Source organism: Caretta caretta, chromosome 7 (assembly GCF_965140235.1).
Source record: "Caretta caretta isolate rCarCar2 chromosome 7, rCarCar1.hap1, whole genome shotgun sequence".
In the NCBI taxonomy this organism is placed as follows: domain Eukaryota; kingdom Metazoa; phylum Chordata; order Testudines; family Cheloniidae; genus Caretta; species Caretta caretta.
The window spans coordinates 23,535,326-23,552,849 of NC_134212.1; the positions used below are offsets into that span (position 1 = coordinate 23,535,326).

Consider the following 17,524-nt stretch of genomic DNA (forward strand, 5'->3'; position numbering starts at 1 on the left):
ATAAAAAACATGACCATGTTTTGTACTCTAAAAGTGTGTGCTAACCTGTATGACTGTCTGAGAAATACAGAAGAGCTCTGACTTGTTGCTTCAGACCAGGGGTCTGGGCTGGAGAAGAGGCTGGGTGGGCGCTGAGGATAAGGCTGTCCTTTGGAATATCATTTTGGCAGCCACAGATGGCCTTGTAGAGAGCGTTTAGATTGTCTCACTGGCTGTGGATAACATGTGGCTTGTTCAAGTGGTTTATGTAGGGTTTAAGGAGCAAAATTACAATGCACAATGGAGTGGATAAATAGAAAAATCTGTCCCATCTCAGTGCTTTGGGCAGCAGAGACTCCACGTGCTTACACGGGTCACCAGAATGTAAACATCCTTCCAGACAAATCACATTTTGATGCTGGATCTTGGCATTTATATTATATTTTGATGATCGGCATCATGATGATGCTACACTGATTTTGGAAGTTTGAGTTGCACACTTCGACCATTCTGCATGTTCAGCTTGCTGGCTATGGGGTGGACCAGTAAACCTGTGGATGAGTGGCACACTGAATGCACACTTGATACACTCTGCTTGATCTAGGTGATAAATTAAGGACTCTGTTGGGGGGAAAGGGGGAAGAGAAGCCAGAAATCATAGAGGTATTAGTAAATATTATAAATGTTTCTGGTCTGGGGCTTGCAGTACTAGGGCCTGAGCTCCATTTATCAGTATGAATCAAAATGCTGACTTTATGCAGAGGGGATGCTGAGCTAATTAAAGAAATAGTCCTACTTTGTACAATTGATCCCATAAAACTCTTCCTGACCTTGAGAAGACCCCCCAGCAAGCTGTGGGAACCTTCAAATTGTCCCCTCTGAACTTTTTTGTGTTGTCATTTAAATATAGTAACTGCTTTTTAATTAAAAAAGAAAAATTAGATGGCATTTCAAATTGTGTCCATGGTGCCTTAGGGACCTATTACAGTACAAATTACTCTATACTATTTAGTGAGGCCTTGTTACCATTGTGTGAACCACGAGTTACCTCTGTAGGGGTGTAGGACAAGAAGGGCCCTTCTTTGAAAGTCTGGTTCTGAACATAAAAGTGACGCCAGCAATTGGAAGCAATTTGTGGAATTGTTTGATTATATTAATTATGGCACCAGCAAACAGTGCTTGGGAAACAGTTTTGTTTTCTTGAATTCTTTCTTGATTGCTAGCAGTGAAAGCCAAGATACAGAATGTGCCTTTAAGGACCGCCGGAGAGTGCAGTTCAAGCCATTGTGTAGAATTGGCACCGTGCATGAAAGGGTTGTGTCCAGCTTTATGTGAGAGTTTTCCAAATACAGCTTTGGCCTGAACTTCACCTATGTCATTCTCCAGAATTAAAACAGCTTCTTTCTTCCTCACCAAGAAAGAGCAGCTCTTTCCTAATAATCAGAAGACCATAATGAAATCCACTTGATAATTCCAGTTCCAGTATAACAACTCTTATAATAATGCCTTTCATTCCAGAAGCCTGCACACAAGCGCTCAGTTCACTCACCACTGAAATGCAGCATGCTCAGGGGTGGAACACAACAGCTGTTCAGCAGTGCCTAGCAAAACTATATAGTAGTTGGGGACATGTCGTGATACTGTGTCTAGTTGGAACTTCAGGACTAATTTAGCTGCTGTAGGCAGAATATAATTACCCAAGTCATGATTTGGTGAGGACACTGGGGCAACCTATTCTTGTGAAAAGTGCTGTGAGATTTTTCATCACCACAGGCAGTTAGGACCTTGGTTTTATGTTTCTAAAAGACAGGTCCTGCCAAGCAGCATATAGACCCTACTACTATGTTGTGGCATTCATTCAATATTGATTCCAAGGGAAGATTGCCACTCACTAAATTACCAGGATGCCTTTCTGCAGCTCCTGTGCTTTCCTTGGAGGTCTCCCATCCATGGACTTTTCTTGCCCTATCTTGTTTAGTTTGTGAGATCTATGGGGCCACAGCACAAGGTGATATTGGCAGATCTGCTCAACAGAAAAAGCTGTCTCTCATCCTCCTGAATCTCTTCACAAGTGATGCTGTGAATTCCAGAAGGGAGTCACATAATGCGTTTGCAGATGCCAGCAACAAATCAAGGATAGGCTCTAGCACCGATAAATGCACCTGCACCAGAATAAGTACTACCCATCTTCCAGTAACAGCCAGTCATGATGCAGATGCACTAGTATTAAGCCACTAGTGTAGACAGGGCTCTGGCTTAGAGCAGGCTTCTATGACATGGTGTTAAAAATGCCTGAGGCATATCTACAGTATCGCTTGTGCAGTTGCAGCATTGGTCGTAGTTCCGATAATATGGTAACTGATTTTTCTAAAGTAGACAATTCTAACGTGTGCAGGTATTTGATTAGATTTAAAATTCCCACGAAACATAAATGTAAAAGTTTGCCCATGTCTCTTTGGTTCAAATTTCACACTATTCAACCCCACCCAGTAATAGAGCCTGCTGGCTGTCCACCTTGTTGCACGTTAGTCCGGAGGCAGCTATGTTCCAGTTCCAGCAGAGATTAGTGATACTGAAATATTTATGGGTCCCCAGTAACTGTACTAGGTAGTATGCAGTATATAAAGCATGTTGGGATCTTTAAGTATGAAAAGAGCTATTGAAATTTGTGATATCAGGTCTAGGTGTCATTGTAATTGTCATTGCAGTAAAGAATGGAACAGTTACTTGATGCAGGGAGCACCCAGGCCTCTTTCAGGGAGGTGGGTTTGAAGTTCAGCCGTATACATTTTCCTCTCTTTTGGCTGGGTTAGAAGGCATGCCCCATATGTATATCATTCCTCCTGTTCACAATATTGTGATTAGTCAGTGCCTTGGCTGTTACTCCCTTCTCTGGCTAGGCACAAAGGAGTTATTCCATTGTTTTACTTCTTTCCGCAAAGTATGTAGCATTAAGCCTTTTACAGTTTTCCAGGCACTCAGCATTTTATTAGTCTTCGAAAGGAGACGAGCCATTCCTGGAGGTAAAGGAGACCTCTGAGATTGGAGTAGGAATGAGGAGGCAGAGGAAACCTGGAAAAGAAGGAGGGAAAGCTGGAGCAGGGAATGAGGTAGAGAGAATGGCCAGGTGGAAAGAGAAAAGGAAGCAGAGGAGAGCTGGAGGGGGAAGAGCTTCTCAACCTTTTTTCATTTGTGGACCCCTAAAAATTTCAGTTGGACGTGCAGACCCCTTTGGAAGTCTTAGACCACAGGTTGAGAACCACCGGGTTAGACTTCAGGGGAAATAGCCAAGTCCATCTTAGGAGACCTTTTCAGGGTCAGAGAAAATGGTGAGTAGCGGAAGACAGCAAAACAAAAGGACAGAAAACACAGGAGAACAATAGACTATGTAGATAGGAGGAATGGAGTAATGAATGGGATAAAGGATTATTTGAAGGTGTGGACTGGGATCCACAAGAACAAGAAGAAGCAAGGCTTCTTCGAGTGCCTGCTCATGTCCATTCCATATTGGGAGTATGTGCTCCCCACATTCACCAGTGCTGGAAGTTTTTCCCTTAGTGGTATCTGTAGGGGACCGGCTCTGGTGCCGTCTAGAGTGATGTGCGCATGTCACGGTATAAGGGGCGCTGCTGGCTCCCCCCACCCTCAGTTCATTGTTGCCACCAGTGACGGTGCTGGAGCATCTGCTGCTTCGGCTAGCCTTTTTTTGCTTTGTTCAGTATTTTGAACTTTTCTTGTAAAACAGTTGTTCATAGTTAAGTTTCCCTTAGTATGTTAGAGTGTTTTTACTTGGTTGGTCCCAAGCGGGACTTAGCCTAGGGATGGGGCATGACCCGGTCCCAAGGCTTTAAGCCATATGATCGCTGCAAGAAACCAATGCCCATTAGCGATCCGCATAATAGTTGTTTAAGGTGTCTTGGTGAGTCGCATATAAGCGACAAGTGCCATATTTGCAAGTCTGTCAAACCTCGGACTAAGAAAGAGAGGGACTTCCGTCTCAAGGTGGTCCTAAGGAGTTGGTGCTAACTTCGGCACCGGACCAGTCAAGGTCTGAATCTGTCCCGAGCACTGCAGCATCGGTGTGCAGCACCCCACTGGCGCCAATCCCCCTCCCTGGCACCTGCCAAGGGTCTAAAGAAGATGGGGAGAGGAAGATCTCCTACATCCTGCAAGGGGAAGGAGAGGGCAGGAGGGAAGCCAAGGCCCCAGGAGGACATCTTAATACCTCCTTCTAGGAGTCAGGCACCAGCTCTGGTCGAGTGGTCCAGCCCACCCCAACCCATACTTGCCACGCCGGACAGTGATAGGAGCCTTTGCCAGCTAGAGGTCCCGTCAACACCCCAGGCCTTGCAAGCAGTTCAGGATATCCTGGTGCTTCCAGTGCCGCCCACATCTGCTGTGGCAGTACCCCGGTCTAGGGGCAAACCCTCCTTGAGTCCTTTCTGTAGGTCCCCATCTCAGCAGCACTGCTCCCCATCATGGGGGACGTCCCGCCAGCACTTACCCACATGGAGATACCAGTCCTCGAAGGCAGAGAGGTAGACTTGGCGAAGCCCTCGCTGGTCTCTGGACTTGGGGCACCACCCGCAGGGCTCGAGGCATGCCACGCCGGTGACCTAGTACAGGCCTGCAGAGTTCCACCCTTCCTAGCATTAACAGCACCAGACCCAGCCCAGTGCTTCACCCATGGCTCGTCACCAATCATAGGCCCGGGACAGTCTGTCTCAGGAGTGGAATCATTGGTCCACAGCTCCTCGGTATGTGTCACTGATCTCCTAGATCGGAGAGAAAGTCTTCCTGGAAACTGACCCACTCCAGCTCCCGCTCCACATCCCGGTACCAGTCGAGCAGCATGAGGTGTGGATCATTGGAACACCGTCGCTGAATGCCGCCAGTTTCTGAGGATCCGCAGAAGGGACTCATTCTTAGTGGAGAGCTCCCCATCCAGGCACAGCAATTGGCACTGCAGTGACCGGGATCGCCGATCTACTCACTCATGGTCACCTGAGAGCAACCACTTGGCCTTGAGCTCTGGCACTGGACAGGAGTCGTAGCTGGCTGGCCAAAACCTGGTACCGGCAGTACCCTCAGTGTCGGCAGTACCGCCATCTAACCCATGGCCCCAGGGCCACTGGCCAGCTGCCTTATACCCATGGAGCTTTACTCAGCCTTCTCAAGGGCTCAGGTCAGTGGTGGGGGCCTCAGACAAGCCATTGGCCTCAGTATCCTCCCCAGCCCCCAGAGCAACCTACCTGGCCAAGTGGATGAGGTTCTCCCACTGGGTGTCTGAGTATAGCATCTCTCCGTCACACTCCTCCTTACAATCTATCTTAGATTACCTGCTTCATTTTAAGAACCAAGGGCTGGCCCTCTCTTCCATCAGGGTGCACCTTGCAGCCATCTCCACTTTCCACCCACCGATCCAAGGTCAGACAGTGTTTTCACATGACATGTTGAGCAGATTCCTGAGAGGCCTTGGGAGGCTTTTCCCACTGGTCCGGGCTTCTGTCCCATAGTGGGACCTTAACTTGGTTCTTTCTTGGCTTATGGGCCTGCCCTTTGAGCCTGTGGGCTCCTGCTCCCTTTCCCACCTGTATGGAAGGTTGCTTTCTTTGTGGCGATAACATTGGCGAGATGAGTGTTGGAGATTAAAGCCTTGACATCGGAGTCACCGTATACCGTGTTCTGCAAGGACAAAGTTCAACTGCGACCCTATCTGGCCTTTCTGCCGGAAGTGATGTCTTCCTTCCATGTCAACCAGGACATCTTCCTCCCAGTGTTTTGTCCCAAGCTGCACACCACTAGCAAGGAAAGGAGGCTGCATGCCTTGGATGTCAGACGTGCCCTGGCGTTTTACCTGGAGTGTACCAAGCCCTTCTGCAGCTCGACCCAGCTCTTCATCATGACAGCAGACAAGATGAAGGGCCTTCCGGTGTCCTCAAAGAGGATTTCCAACTGGATCACCTCCTGCGTCCAGACCTGTTACGAGCTGGCACAGGTCCCACTGCTGCCGAACGTAAAGGCCCATTTGACCAGAGCCCAGGCATCCTCGGCAGCCTTCTTGGTGCACATTCCTATCCAGGACATTTGCAGATCCGTGACGTGGTCTTCGGTTCACACGTTCATGGCACATTATGCCATCACTCAGGAGGCCAAAGATGACGCTGGGTTCGGCAGAGCTGTGTTGCAATCTACACATCCATGAGCTCCTACCCACCTTCGTTGTTTCTGCTTGGGAGTCACCTAATATGGAATGGACATGAGCAAGCACTCAAAGAAAAGACAGTTACCTGTCCGTAACTGGTGTTCTTCAAGATGTGTTGCCCATGTCCATTCCATGACCCACCCTCCTTCCCCACTGTCGGAGTTTCTGGAAGAAGGAACTGAGGGTGCGGGGAGCCGGTGGTGCCCCTTATACTGCGGCATGGGCATGCCACTCAAGAGGGCGCAAGAACCGGTCCCCTATGGATACCACTGAGGGAAAAATTTCCGGCATTGGTGCATGTGGCATGCACACACACCTAATATGGAATAGACATGAGCAACACCTCTCGAACAAAACCAGTTATGGAACAGGTAATTGTCTTTTACAGGTAGTAGGTTAAAAATATACAACAGTGGGGATAGGAGATGGAGGAGTGAATACAATCAAGTGGAAGTGAAGCAATTGATTTGAGTTAGGCAGTGGGTCAAGCTGGAAAGAGGATCTGATGAGGCAGAGGGAGGATCACTTGCATGGAGGAATTGGCATTCATTCCTCACGTATCTTCTCAGCACGTGAGTTCTGGAGGGAGTCTGCCACCTGTTTGACCTGTATTAGCCAGCACCTAAATCATAAATGAACATATGAAGAATCATTCATAAACTTTTGTATGCAGCGGAGGATTACTTTTGTTTTGTTTTTACTTAATGGTATTTCTATTTGAATTTTCCAGCACCTCTTAATTGGTCCACTTGCAGAGCAGTATTGTGGGAAAATGCTCATTTGCTATCCTGGCTACTGGCTAGGAGCAGTGAAGTCGTCTCTTCCCTATAGGCCTGATCTAAAGACCATTGAAGATAATGGGAAAAGGTTCATCAATGTGACTGGGCTTTGGATCAGACCCTATTAGAGGGATCAGGTAGGTATTGTGATCGACCCAGGCCAGTTGGGTACAGCAGAGTCGTAGAAGGCAGATATACTGGCCACTGGATAAGCAGTTTTCTGTTCCCTGACTGACCAGAGCAGGGGCTTTTCCAGGCTAAGGTGGACACATGACTCCAATTAGCCTGCAAAGAGTCAGTTGAAGCTGTTAGGCTAATGAGAACACCTGACTCCAATTAACCTGCAAAGAGTCAGGTGAGGCTGTTAAGCTAATGTGAACACCTGACTCTAATTAAGGCCCCCTCTGATACTATAAAAGGGCTCAGTCCAGTCAGGCTGAGGAGAGCTAGGGAGCTAGAGGAGAGGAAGTGCAGCTGAAGGGCTGGGTAATGAAGACACCCTCAAGCCACTGGAAAGGGAGCCCTAAGGTAAGGGTTAAGAGAAGAAGGCGTTGAGAGAGAGAAGCGGGAGAGCTGTGGGGAAGTGGCCCAGGGAAATGTAGCAACTCTGGCAGTGAAAGATCGGCTGCCAACAGCTGCTGCCATTAGGGTCCTTGGGCTGGAACCCAGAGTAGAGGGCGGGCCTGGGTTTCCCCCAACTCGCCACTACAGAAACACCTCCTGGGAGGGGCAGACAGGCCCCTATCAGGACAGGAGGCTAAACTGTTCTGGAATAAGCCCGTAGGGACAACAGAGACTGTGGGAGTTTTCTCACCAACCTCCTTGCTGGCTTATGATGAAAATGGCTCAGTAGGCTGTGACCCTTGCCTCGAGAGGGAGAAGGGCTATGTAGAGGGTCACAGTGAGCCTCTGAGGCTCGCGTAATCTGCCAGGAAGCACAGGACCCACTGAGACAAGGTCAGAGCTCTGCCACAGTATGAAGAAGAAAATGATCGTGCCATGATGAAGCATCAGGGGAACCTTAAACTCCATCTGGCACAGCCTTTGAATTATGGCCAGATCTGACTGGGTAGATACTAAGTATCAGGAATTTGATAGGAGAAGAGGAAGAAGAAATACAAGCCCAGAATTTCGTTGCATGTTATCTGTGTACCAAATTGTTGTGATTAGCACGTTTGTTGAAAACTAGACAAGAATTTTGCCTGTGCAATTGTAAAAATCTGGGTTATAATAATGTTTTATATACTAAAACTAATGTAATGCAAATTAGGGCAAAACCAAATTTTATTTTGAAATATTAAATTGTTCCAAAAAATCTTTATCTTTCTGCTGTATAAAGCCATTCTGAGGCTTTGAAATTAATTTTCCTGGTGGGATTTTTTTCCCCATTTGTTTGCTTGCAAAGTTTCCATTTTCTGGAATTGTGAAATATACAATCTGGGATGAATCCTTTAGTCCTCACTAAAATAGAAGAATCTTTTAGTTAGTATGTGAGTCCTGACATAGTATTTACAACAGAATAATAGGAGTTATTGTATATTTACATTTCCTTCTCTAACCTAGGTTAGTCTACAGTATAAATACATTTTAAATAAGGTCTGGCTGGGAGAGTTATGTTATAGACTTAGTGATGAAGGCAGGTTGATGGGTGGGAATGAATTCGCTAAGCTTTCAGCTATCTATTATGCCTCTGAGGACTGCCCATTAATAATATTAATATGTAGGTGTTTCCCAGCAATGTGGGCAAGGTGCTTGTTAGAACTTTGAAGCTAAAGTCTTTTTTAACACACAGACCTTTTCAATTTAATCCATTAGCAACTTGGCAAAATAAAGTAATGGTCCAACATAGGAAGGAAAAAAATCTATTAACATTTGCTACAAATCCTAGTACAGGCAGCACTTAATTAATGGAACAGATTTCTCACTATGTATTCAAGCTAACATAGTCATTGTTCAGGAGAGATTAGACCCCTAATGTAAGTAAGTTAAACTAGAGTTTCATCTAAAAATATCCGTCATTTCAGCTATTAAAGGGCTGATGTCTTCTTCGGTGACAGATATATTTCCCTTCATTTCCTGGGTTTTGTAAAATGTAAAGTATGCATTGTGTGTAACGCGAGAAATCCACGGAGGTAGATGAAACCTAGATTGTGCCTCTCTGCCTGTCTCCCTCTGCTTGCTCCTTTGTGCTGCTCTGTATCATAGAGCCTCTTCAGCCATAGACCTCCTGGCACCAGAGTGAAAAAAACAGCAACTGCCATTTGTCAGGGTATGATGCCAGCCACCTAATCTGTTTGCAAAATGAGGGCCATGGGATCTGATTAAGTAATTTAGATACCTTGCAAGTTTAATAATACCTGAGCTGCATTTGGCTGGCAGCCCATGATTTCACTTGTAGGAACTGCCACATTCTTCCATCTCTCCTGCTAACTCTTCTTGCACATAATGCCTTGTTTGAATCTGAATGGGTGTGGAGACTACAGAGAAGGTAAAGTTTTGCCTCTCTCTTTCTTTTTTAGTTTTTCTGGATGGATAGGAGAGGAGGTTGCTTAAAAAAAAAAAGGCTCCCCCCCCCCGTAGTTCTTTACACTTTGTGCGGTTCCATTTTCCTTTTTTCATCATTTTTACTTGAAATCAAAATTTTCAAATGTAGGTGCTTAAATTTAGGCAGTGGCCTGTATGAATGGCCTGACTTTCAAAGGTGCTGAGCACCTCAGGCTCTCAGTGGCTTCTATGGGAGTTATGGATGCTCTGCTCATTTGGAACTGTGATTGTACTGCACCTTTGAAACTCAAGCCAGTTACCTATTCCTATTGTTTAATGTTAAATATTGTGATTGCACCCAGAGGCCATGATCAGGATTGGGGGCATTATTGTGCTAAACTCTGTTTCAACCAAGAGGAAGAGTTCCTGAGTATGGAATTAGGTAGCTAGCTTCTGACACCCAAGATAGAAAATGTTGGCCACTGTTGTCAAGTTTTAACCTCCCAAATTAAATATTTTTTTAAAGTAAAATGCTTCTTGCACAACCTAGTAATATGACTTGAAATATTTCATGATCTTTTTTAACTAATGAAAATGGGTCTTTCTGAGAAGATTGGGATTTAAACATCTTCCTAATACGGTTAGCAGCAATGTTCCAGCTGCAGCAACATAATACTCATGATGAGACCAAGAAAGGGAAACTGACTAGTAACCGAAGTGAAACTAAACAGCATAGCTTCCTTGTCTAAACTGAGTGAAGTCTGAAAAGTAAATAGGCTCCCTGGGAGAAGTACAGGAAGCCTTGTAAGTTAGGGACATTTGCAATGAGATTGGTCAAAAGAATGGAAATGTACAATAGGGAACAAATCCTGCAAAGGCAGGGAGCTACGCTGGATCAGCTAATAGTTTTTTTCCATCTCTGTTGTTATTGCTGCTGTTCCCAGCATTCAAAATGTGCTAGGTACTTTCCAAATGTAAAAAGATATTTTCTATGAAATGATGAAATTTTCATTTTTAATGTTGAAAGGTGGTCATAATGCAAGTAAAAACTTTTTAAAATAGGTTTTACGTGGACAGCACTTGGGTTTGGGTTTTATAAAAATCAGCAACAACAAAAACAATTATACAGTGTAGTACGAGTTTGAGGTCGGGTTTTACTGTATTATCTAACTTTATTAATTGTATCTCACACATGCAAGGATAATTATCATCAAACTTCTCAGCCACTGGGGAGAAACTAACCTAGTCACTTTCACATGAAATAAGTGTTGCTTTTTTTATTCCAATATCTGAAGATAGAAGAAGAAAACTTTTTACTGGTCATTCATGTATATTTTAGGAGGTCTTGTAGAATGTATGAAAAGTTAATGCTCCCTGACATTTGACTTCCCCTATGCTAGGCCATGTATTTTTTAAATTATGTACCTATATAATGTGCTCCTTTTCTCCCATACTCCCACATCCCTTTGTGTTTGGAGAGAGCACCTGACTCTCCTCACTTCCCCACAACTTGGAGCATTTGAGTGGTCTGCATGTTAGAGCACCATGTATCAAGGATTTGGCAGTGTTTTCAGAACCCCAGTTACAGGAATTGAAGGGAGATAGTTGACAGTGTCATGGTTTTGCTGCAGCACCTGCTTATTTCCTATTCTCTTACTGCTGTGATTTCCCCTCACTCTTCCCCGCTTTTGCAGCACATTGTGAATGCCTCTTGGAGCAATTTACTTTCAAGAAGAGAAGGTGGCTCTGGTGCTGAGTCCCCACAATTAGCTGTAAATGCCCACTAGATGTGTCTGTAACGGAGCAAATCACATGTGCTTGTAGACCTCCTGTCTCCAGTAAATCATAAGCATCTCAATCTTTTTGTCAGGCCATGATATGAGACTCCGTCTCTGAATTTCAGAATGAGGTGGGAGAAGCTGATTAATTGTTTGAGATAAGGTTACGTGACACCACAGGTTAAAAACACCTGAACTGAAACTGGCCAAATGCCAGAGAGCTACGTTTTGGAGCATGCAGATAGGTGGCATTGAGTATGCTTCTCAGAGGTTCTCTGTCATCTGCTTTAAGAAAGAAAAGGCTTCAAGACTCCAAGGAGCAGTATCTCCTCTGTCTTGCAGCATTTATTTGGACTTGACTTCTTTGTATCTCTTATCTGAAATGTCACCAATGTGACACATTAAAATAGTAAATAAAACCCCTGCTGTTTAGGTAGAAAAGGGCAGATATTCCTGTTAGAACACAGACGGTTTAAATCGTTTTCAAGCATAGTATTTAAACTTCCAGACATGCTCTTCTGCTCCCCCAAATTCTGATCTTCTTAAGGATTGACCATGTTAAAAAAAAAAAAAAAATTGTAACCCGGTTAACATATATGGTGCTTTGGCCAGAAACAACACTGCTTTACTTGTGGTGTATTGAGCAGTGTACTTTTGGCCAGTCTAGGTAATGGACCAAAGGTATTCAAGACCTCTGGTGCCTATGGAGCTACACTTTTTCAGGATTTTAATTTTTTTGATTTGTCACTTATGTTCTTGGGAGCTGTCTGTATGAATTTTTTTTTGACAAGTTGGTTTTGCATCTCAGAAATAGAGCAAGGTTAAATGTGACTCTTCGATTTTTAAAAAATGCTAGGCCACAAATCCACTCACAAGAAAGAAGAGGCTGCTGGAAAGCATCCATGCAGGATAAAGAGAGAAGTCTGCAGAGTTTTAAAGGCCTAGATCAGGCAATTTGATCTGATTTGTTAAAAATCCACCACGGTTTATCCCCTCAGAACTTCGGAAGGAGATGGTTTGGGGGTAACTGTATTAGGGCTTGCAAAGAACATGGATCTGGGAATGAGGATGCAGGAGACTGTTTTGGATTGTGGGGAATAACTATTCTGAACTGGACTTTTGAATGATTGTCATAATTTTAGTTTTAGCCAATAAATCCTTGAAATGAGGTATGTTGCAATGATGAACTCATATATTCATTGTTTTCAGATGTTCACTTGTAATATTGAAATGCTGCCAGAGTTTTTTGTCATGTATGTTCTTGATTTTTTCAGATGGACTCAAGCCAGATACAAAGGTGCTTCTCACTGTGACCTCCAAGAAGAAATCCAAGGCAGGGAAGGGAGATACAGCCAAAGAGGATGAAAGCAGCAAGGTTGACTCAGCCCAACCTGTTACTATCAACCTTCTCTTTAAAAGATATGTCTTTGATACACAGAAGAAAATGGTTCAATCTTGAGAAGGCGGAAGAGGCCTTCTAGCTGATGTCTGAAGTGTCCTTAAAAGGCTTACACACCAGAATGAATTCAGGTGGAACGTATTTCTTGTCTGAAAACCTTGGACTTTGAAAGATTTTTTTATCTCAGTAACATCCGTTAAGGGTGCCTTCTCCCTGGATTGAAGCTGGAAAGTCCTCCTATCCCCATGACTGCGCTTAGCCTCTAAAATCTTTGTTCATTCTGATTTTGCTATTTGAATTTCCCTGCTGTCCCTCTTGGCACGTATCACCTGTCAATTTGTACTTTTGTGTTTTACGGTTGATAGAAATGTTTTCGTGAATGTTTTAAATTTCTTTTAATTTAAGCATTCTGCAGCAAGGTGGAAAATCCAAACCCAGTCGCATTTGGGAAATTTTATGGTAACTAGTAAATGAAATTAACCAGTCTACTGGTTAAATGGTAAAATTAAAATAGATGTTTTAGATTTTCAGATCTAATAATGTGTGATGCTGTCTAAGAGACAGGTATGGAAGTTTTGGAAAAATGATTTATATCTTGACAATCTGCACTGTTAGAACATCCTCGTACGCACATAATTTCATGGCCTGTATCGTTATGTTTGCTAGTCTGTCAGTTCAGAACTGCTTTTCTACAATATTTCACACAGCTTTTGTGAGTCTGCTAGCTATTTACTTGATTCTTTAGGAAATTGGGAGGCTAAAATATTCTGGGTCCTTGCTAAGAAAATATGCCCTGGAACTGCTTTAATTTTTGTAACCAAAGTGCTTGTTTTGTGAGAATGAAATGGAAAGTTGCCTGTGGAAATAGTGACTGGCTTCATTTCATTAAAATTAAAATAGCAGATTACAGTTATAAGGCCTTTTAAACTAGAGATCTCTAAGGTGCTTTAGAAACTATTAGCTGTTTAGAAGGGCTCTCATAGGTGGTACTTCTGATTTCTTGCCCCAACCTCATAAAAGCTGGGGATAACAGTTCTCCAGTGTCCCTTATTTGTTTCTTGTAGAGCATAAGCCACCCTAACTCTGATACTAACAATGGCTGTACACATTCAGATGCTACACTCTTGAGCAGGGCTTGAACTAAGGTTTTACAATGCCAAAACATTCACCCCTGCCATTTGATCAAAAGGAGTAACTGTATTTGCTGTCAGTAAGTAGTGTGGTTGCTGGGACCAGCCATGAGAATGAGATGGAGCCACATGCACCAAGCAAGTGTATTTCTTTGATGATAAATAAATAACCATAACAGATCATTTGCTCTCTTGTTTTCCAAAGCATTATTAATCAGCCATCCAGTAATGGGAATAGGGGTTGTTGGTTAGCTTGTGCCCTTTCTGCTGGCTTGGTGGCTTTTTTTCAGCAGAGCAAAATATTGTAGGATTTATTTATTTGGTGACAGGGATGAACTGGAGGAAGCAAAAAACTTGATATCCAGAGGACATTTCCCGCTAAACATTCTTGCGGCAGGGCAAATTTGGTGCCTAAACTAGCTTGACACAGTGTCCCTTTAAATCAGATCAGAGGAGGTGCTTTGTGGAATAATCCCAAACAGTTTCTGCTGAGTGAGTGAGTCCCAGCCAAAGCTTTAGCACATCCTTTAAGATGATGGGGTACACTTTCAGTGTGATCCATGAGGAATTAGGCAGGCAACTCCAGTTACGGCTTAATATGACTTGTGCTGCCAGCCCTGCTGGAAAATGTATCCTCCTATAAGGAAAATGTGTCCTCTCTACCACCCTCCTCTCTCATATACACCCCCCAAGACAATCTTCCATAAGAATATTTATTGCATTCTCTTTCTGTTAAGTCATTATCAAATCCTATATTGCATCCTTTACTCAATATTGCACTCCTGTTTAGCACTTAGATACTATGGTGATGCATATTTTAGAAAACTGTAAAATAGATGACACAGAGGGAATGCCTATGTATTATATCAGCTTAATCTAAGAATTAATGGTATAATTTCAGGGAAACTCAAAAGTGAAGTTTTGATCACTTGCAATTACTAAAGAATTTTTAGTACGTTTAAGAATGTTTTTGTTTGGGTTTTTTTGTTTTGTTTAGAAGTGCAGAGGTTTTGGCTCTGGTGTCCTCAACAAATACCGAACTGGGTTATTAACTGCCAATCCTAAAATACCCTTATGAGTTTCAATAAGACATGGTAGTCTGTGTGTGTTATCCTAAACTCTGCTGTGTACTAATGTTGCTGGCCGCTGGGTTCCACACCAGAGGTAGTAGCATTTTGGTGATGGGTAAGTGATTCTTGACTGTACGCTTTGTAAAGGACTTTTTGATACTTCTGGATGGAAGTCAGCCAGTCAGTGCAAGGTATGTATTGTTACATAGCATTTTCTGTTTAGCTTTTTGAATTCCTTCTTGGTTTCCACCCAGTTCTTCTTGCATTCTTCAGGGCAGTCTGAATGGGCCAGTCAGTTGTTCTGGAACTTGATCCATCTGAAAACATACAGATTTGGAATACTTACTGAGTCAATATAACCCTCTCTTCAGCTGAACAGTATTCTAGTGCTTTATAATTCTGTATTTTAAACCCCTTTTGAAGAGAGTGTTGTCCTTGCACTTTGCTCATCTGGCAGAGCACTGTATTTTATAGGACCAAGAGTTGGTAATATATGCTGAGAACTTGTTTTTTTCCCCCTTGTAACTCTAAGAGAAAAACTTAAGTGCCCAGGAACTTTGATTATAACGTGCTGTTACTGCAGATCTCTGGCTGCTGTCCTGAGGCTGTTGGATACACATTCAGAAAAGGGTGAAATGGTGGAACAAAATGATTATGGGAAAATCAAAGCATTTAAAGGCATTTGTAGGATGAACAGATGTTCAAACGTTCTCTTATTTGGTCTCCAGACATACGCCGAGACTTTGCTTTCATCTTGGTAATCGGTGCATTATGCTGTAATTTGTAAAAATGGCATTAAAATTTTTTTAACAGGGTCATAGTGTGATCTTCTGACTGTGTCATTAAGCTGTGAAGCTAACGAATGACAACTGGGAAAAGGGGTTAAATGTTGCAGAATGTACCATACTAGTACATATTATAGGAGACAATGTGCTATAATTAACCCAAAAATCAAATACAAATAAAGGGAGGTTTTAAGAAATTGCTGAGATTGTGATAGAGGCTGAGAAAATCCAGAAAATATTACATTCATGCTGGTGTTCAACGTTTAATGCAGCCTACTTGGATTGTGGGAGTGAAGGAGGTGCATAAAGTTGTGTTCAAGAGCGAACAGCCTTATATTTTAAATGTATTCTGTCTATTTTTAGATTTTATTTTAGTGTCAAACTGTACCCGTCCCAGTCTGGGCTGTGATCCTATCAGTTCCCTTACTGTAATGGGGTCAAACACTGCAAGATGTGATATTAATGATTCAGTAGGTGGCATCCTTCACTCGGAGTTAAGATTAAACTCGTGTCCCAGCCCAGTGATGGGATGTGCTCTGGTATTGAATGTCCTGACTTTTAGATGAGACTTAACCCCAGGTCCTGACTAATTGTGTGACCATCGAAGATCCTGCTGTACTTTTCACTCGAGTAGAGATACTAACCCTGGTATTGTGGCCAAATTCCAACATAGATAATTATGTTCTGCCTACCTAAGTTCTCTGTAGAGTCTCTTTTGGGTATAGTTTCTTTCTTCACCCCTTGTCTGTGGTGTTAATTTAGTGGAGCTAGGTGACTGCAGGAAAAAAAGAAACATCCACATTGCTGCAGTATGGAGATGTTTGAGCAATGTGTGTGTTCATCTGTTAGCACTAAGCACATTACATGTACATTAGTGTAGTAACATTGAGTAATCACAGGGTGGCAGACTAAAAATGAAAACATAACACTACAGGAATTTGTAAGGATGCTGCATTACCCTACAGTAGCCATGTTCCACTCCAGAGATGGCTGCATTTCAGTGCTGAGAGGTCAGTCCCTATATTTACATTATGTAAAGAAATGTGGGATCTTGTGAAATGAAGGATGAAAGACAGCAGAGAAACTGATTTTTATTAATAGTATTCTAAGCTATTTTTATCTTCGTTTTTAAATAAAAAGCCTTTCAGTTCCCTGTTAATATTAAATGAGTTTAAGATCTGAAATCATTAAGACTATATAAGTAGACTCAAAATTTTCAAATACATACGAACACAATATTCTAAGCTACTGAGCCTGGGAGAGGGAAAGAAGGAAATCTATGTAAATATTAGTCTGTGTGGAGCCAAGACCCAGAATAAATTTTAAAGCAAAATATTGGAAAATCAGTTCTTCTTTGACTAGTGGCCACATGTATTCCACTTCTGGTGTGCATATACCCCATGTGCATGAGATTGGATTCTTTTGAATAGCAGTGTCCATTTGGGCTGCACCTCGAACCCTGATGCCCCATGGAGTTTCAGGGCAGGGGGTTTAGTCTAATTATATCCTAATTCCAAAGAAGAAAAGGCGGTTGACACCCCATCCTGGACCTTTGACATCTCAACAAATTCTTCCATTGTTACAAGTTCACGATGGTGACCCTAGCTTTCATAATCCTCATATTAGATACTCAAGACTGATTTTTGGCTTTCAGTTTTCAGGATGCCTGTTTCCATATAGCAGTTCACCCAACCCAAAGAAAATAGTTCAAATTCCTAGTGGGAAAGTGACTGCTTCCCTTAGGTCTCTCCACAGCTCCAAGAGTGTTCACCAAGTGTCTAGTAATTTTGTCAGCTCACTTAAGGAGACAAAGGATACATATCAGCCTGTACCCTGATGACTGGCTAACTCAGGGACAATTACCTCAACAAATGAACAATTCCATCCAAGTAACTGGGACTCTTTCCTTCACTTA

General features: G+C 43.0%; 1 protein-coding gene across 5 annotated transcripts in view; it reads left to right on the forward strand.

The window, feature by feature from the left end:
- EEFSEC (eukaryotic elongation factor, selenocysteine-tRNA specific) overlaps positions 1-17,524 on the forward strand; it is a 218,333-nt gene that overhangs the window by 150,986 nt on the left and 49,823 nt on the right. Inside the window, exons 7-8 of one of the 5 annotated variants that reach the window (XR_012669203.1) lie at positions 6,915-7,100; positions 12,500-12,585. The exons of 1 other annotated variant lie outside the window; for it this stretch is intronic. Coding sequence is in view for 2 of the 4 variants with exons in the window: in XM_048857350.2 (XP_048713307.2) it covers positions 12,500-12,684 (185 nt within the window). In the remaining 2 variants the exon portion in view is untranslated. Of the gene's footprint in view, positions 1-6,914; positions 7,101-12,499; positions 13,936-17,524 lie in introns of those variants that run through there. 3 more of the 5 variants (XM_048857350.2, XM_075130309.1, XM_075130310.1) reach the window with 3 other exon arrangements.